Here is a 6,209-nt window from a genome sequence, read left to right on the forward strand (position 1 = left end):
GACAAGGCCGGCTCCGCCTCACCATTGCTTACTCAGGCACAAGCTGCCACTCCTGTTGCCTCCACCCAGCAACCTAAAAACCCATCTGAGGTGTCAGACCCTCAAAGGAAAAAAGTGGCAAAATATCGAGCCAAATTTGACCCAAGGGTCACCGCCAAGTATGACATCAAAGCTCTGATAGGTCGAGGGAGTTTTAGCCGCGTGGTCCGCGTTGAACACAAGAGCACTCGGCAGCCATATGCCATAAAGATGATCGAGACACGGTACAGAGAGGGTCGGGAGGTCTGTGAGTCAGAGCTGTGCGTTCTTCGACGGGTTCGCCACACCAATATAATCCAGCTGATGGAGGTCTTTGAGACTGCTGAGCGTGTTTACATGGTGATGGAGCTGGCTACTGGAGGAGAGCTCTTTGACCGCATCATTGCTCGTGGCTCCTTCACAGAGCGAGACGCCACTCGCGTGCTGCAGATGGTGCTGGACGGCGTCAAGTATCTTCACACTTTGGGGATCACGCACCGTGACCTGAAGCCGGAGAACCTGCTGTACTACCACCCGGGAGCAGACTCCAAGATCATCATCACCGACTTTGGTTTGGCCAGCAGCAGGAAGAAGGGAGACGAATGTCTGATGAAGACCACATGCGGCACGCCTGAGTACATTGCCCCAGAGATTCTAGTGAGAAAACCATACACGAATGCCGTGGACATGTGGGCATTGGGGGTGATCTCATACATCCTGCTGAGCGGAACCATGCCATTTGAGGATGACAACCGCATGAGGCTCTACCGGCAGATCCTCAAGGGGAAGTACAGCTTTTCTGGAGAGGTGAGGAATGACTTGCTGACACACATTTACATAACACATTTACATTTGCCAAAAAAATTGGCTGCACAATTGCTCAAAGTAGAAATTAATGCTATCATGTTCAGTGAACAGCATATATCTCCAATTGTTTCAATTATGAACATGGTCTACTTACTAAATTTACTTGAAACTCTGCTGCACTATTGCCATACTTGCCAACCTTGAGACCTCCGATTTCGGGAGGTGGGGGGTTGCGGGGAGCGTGGTTAAGAGGGGAGGAGTATATTTACAGCTAGAATTCACCAAGTCATGTATTTCATATATATATATATATATATATATATATATATATATATATATAAGATATACTTGACGTTCAGTTAATTCTAGCTATATATATATATATATATATATATATATATGTATATATATATTTATTTTATTATATATATATATATATATATATATATATATATATATATATATATGTATACATATATATTTATAAGAAATACTTGACTTTCAGTGAATTTTAGCTATATATATATATATATATATATATATATATATACCGTATTTTCCGCACTATAAGGCGCACCGGATTATTAGCCGCACCTTCTATGAATTACATATTTCATAATTTTGTCCACCAATAAGCCGCCCCGGACTAAAAGCCGCGCCTACGCTGCGCTAAAGTGAATGTCAAAAAAACGCTGCGCTAAAGTGAATGTCAAAAAAACAGTCAGATAGTTCAGTCAAACTTTAATAATATATTGAAAACCAGCGTTCTAACAACTCTGTCCCAAAATGTACGCAAATGTGCAATCACAAACATAGTAAAATTCAAAATGGTGTAGAGCAATAGTAACATAATGTTGCTCGAACGTTAATGTCACAACACACAAAATAAACATAGCGCTCACCTTCTGAAGTTATTCTTCATTCGTAAATCCTTCGAATTCTTCGTCTTCGGTGTCCGAATTGAAAAGTTGCGCAAGCGTGGGATCCAAAATGGCCGGTTCCGTCTCGTAGAAGTCATCGGGAGTCAGTGTCGCTGTTGTTCTGTGAATCCTGCCTTCCGGAAAGCTCGGACCACAGTTGTGACCGAAATATCTGCCCAAGCATTTACGATCCACTGGCAAATGTTGGCGTATGTCGTCCGAGGCTGTCTGCCCGTCTTAGTGAAGGTGTGTTCGCCTTCGGAGCTGTGTGAAAAAAGCCACCCGGCCTCTTCGCGTAAACTTCCCTTAACCACTCGCTCATCTTTTCTTCATCCATCCATCCCTTCGAGTTAGCTTTTATGATGACGCCGGCTGGAAAGGTCTCTTTTGGCAAGGTCTTCCTTTTGAATATCACCATGAGTGGAAGTTAGCATGGCAAGCTAGAACCACAGTGAAGGATGACTTCTCATTCCCTGTGGAGCGAATATTCACCGTACGTGCTCCCGTTCCACAGTGCGGTTCAGTTGCTGTGAAATACGGTAGTAATCCGTGTGCGGATGGAGAGATTGCGTCTTTTTATGAACCGGATCGTTTAGTAGGAGCCATTTTGTGGTCTTTACAGATGTAAACAGGAAATGAAACGTACGGTGATATCCGCGCGTTTTTTCTTCTTCTTCCGGGGGCGGGTGAAGCGCTTCCTGTTCTATGGGGGCGGGTGAAGCGCTTCCTGTTCTATGGGGGCGGGTGCTTTCCTTGGCGGTTGCTTGCGTAGAAGAAGAAGCGCTTCCTGTTCTACCGGGAAAAAAGATGGCGGCTGTTTACCGAAGTTGCGAGACCGAAACTTTATGAAAATGAATCGTAATAAAGCGCACCGGGTTATTAGGCGCACTGTCAGCTTTTGAGAAAAATTGTGGTTTTTAGGTGCGCCTTATAGTGCGGAAAATACGGTATATATATATATATGAGAAATACTTGAATTTCAGTGTTCATTTATTTACACATATACACACACAACACTCATCTACTCATTGTTGAGTTAACCGTTGAATTGTCCATCCTTGTTCTATTCTCTTGTCATTATTTTTCTAACCATGCTGAACACCCTCTCTGATGATGCATTCTGCTTCGTCTCCTTGTTGTGTGCGCAGTTGTGCACTGCACTCTCTAAAAGCCCTAGATGTTATTGTCACATATGCATGTACAGTAGATGGCAGTATTGCCCTGTTTAAGAGTGTCACAACATTGCTTGTAAAATAATTAATAGATTATATGATATACTATAAAACCAGTTCTTGAACATAAGAATCATGTAAAAATTTAAAATGGGTTCCAGTCTCGACAAAAGTCCATATTTTAACAAAAGTTAGCACACTTTGAACACAATATACAGCGCTTTTCAGTACTGAATATTAAACAAAACAAGGGAGTGATGAATCAATATTGAAAAAAACTAAACAACTCCCTTAACTGTCTTCCTCCTATGTCTCTTCCTTGCTGACACACACACACACTATCACAAGCACTGTGGTGCACTCACAGTTTGAAATCACAAAACTCCTTTACTTTTAAACAGCCAGGGTGCTACAATGATTAGGAATACAAGATAAACACGTTATCCCGTTGGTTAATCTTCTTTGTGTGCAATGTAAGGTTGGAGGAAGGCAGTGTCGACAATACTGTGGATACGTCCTAAAACCACACATCGCTTGTCCGTTGCTTTTTTGGACTCATATTAAGCTAACAAAACTAGAAAAATGTTTAAAAGAGATAATATAAATAAAAAAAAGGTACACAAAGTATCACTTAGCACGGTAGCTAATGACAGCATTGCTCTGCTCTGCTGACCAAATAAGTGCCGCAGATTGATTGCTGTGCTGTTTGGTCTGTTGTTTGTTAATTTAAAAGTAGAATAAGGGGTTAATATAAATCAAGATTTCACTGTACTGTATGTAATGCTATATTATTATCAGACTATTTGAATAATGAAGAACCGAGGCAAACTTACAGTGGGTGTACAATGAACACCTTTGCTTGATATTATATTTTTTTATGTGTTGCAATTATATTGACAGTTAAATTTAGCACCTTTTCAATTAAGTTTGATTGCATACTTATGCCACATTTGTGTTCATTTCCCCAGCCATGGCCAAGCGTGTCCAATCTTGCCAAAGACTTTGTGGAGCGAATTCTAACAGTAGATCCGAGTGAGCGGCTGACAGCCGGCCAGGCTCTCAAGCACCCCTGGATCATCAGCATGGCCGCTGCCTCTTCCATGAAGAACCTACAACGCTGTATATCTCAGAACCTGCTGAAGCGGGCGTCATCTCGCTGCCACAGCACCAAGTCGGCTCAGTCCACACGCTCTAGTCGCTCGACCAAATCCAACAAAGCTCGACGCGTTCGAGAAAAGGAGCTGCGCGAGCTGAACCGACGTTATCAGCAGCAGTACAACGGCTGAAACAGAACTCGGCATAACATCAATGAGCTTCCTGACCCACAAGACTAAACTCAGAAAGCAACCTGATGTGTCAAAGTCTTGACAACCAACAACGTATGGACTCCTTGCTTCCAGTGAGAATAAATCAAAAATAATTCCTGAACTTTTAAAGACAAACTTGCATACCCTTTTTGTTCTTTAATGGAAACAGACACTAAGGGCCTGATTTACTAAACGTTTGCGTGTACTAAAACACTTGCAAACCTGATACCACACGCAAAGCAGATCTACTAAACGTGTGCAAAGTGGATTGCGTCTGTTAAGTGAGCAGAATGAGGCGTGCAATCCATTTTACGTCTGTGTTTATTATTATGCAACATATATGCTGTTCATCCAAACACCCACAATGTGGGAGAAGATGATGCAAATATATTATACAGTGCACACCATTGTGCGAACACTATTTAGCGTTTTATTTAGCACGTCTGAAAGTATGTGCTTGCGCTGCAAAGACGTATGACTGACAGAGAATGCTCCGTCATACGTGTGTTTCAACATATTGGCATGGTCTGTCAGAAATCAAATATCTTAACATATTGTCTATTCAGCAACATCCTTTTATATTTTTATAGCTGAATGCTGGGGTACCTATGGGGCTAATTAAAAAACAAATTCAGTTGATGCGTTTTGGTGTCTGCTGGCGTTTTTTTGAATGCCGTTCGATTTTTCGTTTATAATACACATTATTAACATATCTCCTGTATAGAAAAACTTCTTGAAGTATGCAGCCTCTCTCTCATGAGCGTACCTTCAGCGCTGAAAAAAAGTGGCTTCTGTTGTAGATACACTTTGGACTGTGTCTAAAATGCCCATCTAAAGTGGTAGTTGCCTCCTGCATGTTTGAAAACATAGCCTACGCTACAGGTTGGAGCATGATAAAATGTATGTGGAATGATCGCGAGGCTCCGTGGTGATGCCCTGTAAATTTAGTACACGCAAAATAGTCATCTAAATAAGGCGGTCTACATCAATTTTGGATTGTACGCGGAGTGTTAGATCACACACAACGCGCCGACTAATAGTACACACAATTTTATAGATTTCACATGCTGTTTTAGCGTGTGATATCAAGATCTTAGTAAATCAGGTCCTAAGTGTTTTACCACAAGGTCATCTCTCCATTGATGCATCCTTCTCTCTCACAGGGAGGAGCACTCCCAATCCCCCCGAGTCCCTGTTTTGACATGTATTTATTTATTAATGTGGACAGTCTTCATTCAGTTGGTCACTGGATAATGACCATCAACGAGGATCTGTTGAACAGAGTTCTGGGTACTGAAGTTACTTAAGAGCAGGGCAATCCCTCTCAAACTCTTGATTGATGACAATTGCTGTGAATTATTGTACTAAGCGTCTTAAGAGTGTAGCTGATGCAGCAACCTCCAACGGCCAAAATGAGGTCATGTTTTGTCTTAAGTCAAAGCTTGCATCGTCTTGCCATATAGTGTTTTTCAAGCTGCCATAAGATTGTGAATCTTTGGTGGATCAGTTCAGTTGACATACGACACACAGCTCTGCTCCTAGTGCATTTTATTGTAAAGTAGATTTCAATATTGCTGCTTTGAGCACTGTGATTTATTTGGCTTCTTGGGATACGTGTCCATTTAAGCACCTGCTGTTTAGACCATCTTGTTTTAAAAGCAAGAAAGACAAACCTTGTAATTAAATCCTGATTAGTTGTAGCGAAACAAAGCCCGCTGGAAATCAACTACATACGGCTGGACTGACTTTGAATCCTATTTCTTTTGAATGTAAACGTGTATTAATTCATTGTTGCCCAGTAATTAACAAGGGTTTTAAAATTGATATGCCGGTTTTTAACTTTTAATAAAGTTCTTATTCTTAATCCAAATCTGGATACATTTCACAAGGTCATAATGGACCAGTTAGGAAGAATGAACACATCACACTTCCTGAAGGATCTATCCATAGCAAGTGCAATATAATCTACAAGTCCAGTCTGTTTC

The 6,209-nt window shown here is 41.4% G+C and overlaps 1 protein-coding gene across 1 annotated transcript in view; it reads left to right on the plus strand.

The window, feature by feature from the left end:
- The window catches only part of pskh1 (protein serine kinase H1), a 9,123-nt gene extending 4,191 nt beyond the window's left edge, over window positions 1-4,932 (plus strand). The window contains exons 3-4 of the mRNA XM_061969874.2: window positions 1-825; window positions 3,886-4,932. The exon at window positions 1-825 is cut by the window's left edge and continues 93 nt beyond it. Coding sequence (XP_061825858.1) covers window positions 1-825; window positions 3,886-4,203 — 1,143 coding nt within the window. The 3' untranslated portion in view covers window positions 4,204-4,932. The remainder of the gene's footprint in view (window positions 826-3,885) is intronic.
- Window positions 4,933-6,209: the final 1,277 nt, after the last annotated feature.

Source organism: Nerophis lumbriciformis, linkage group LG10 (genome assembly GCF_033978685.3).
Source record: "Nerophis lumbriciformis linkage group LG10, RoL_Nlum_v2.1, whole genome shotgun sequence".
In the NCBI taxonomy this organism is placed as follows: Eukaryota; Metazoa; Chordata; class Actinopteri; order Syngnathiformes; family Syngnathidae; genus Nerophis; species Nerophis lumbriciformis.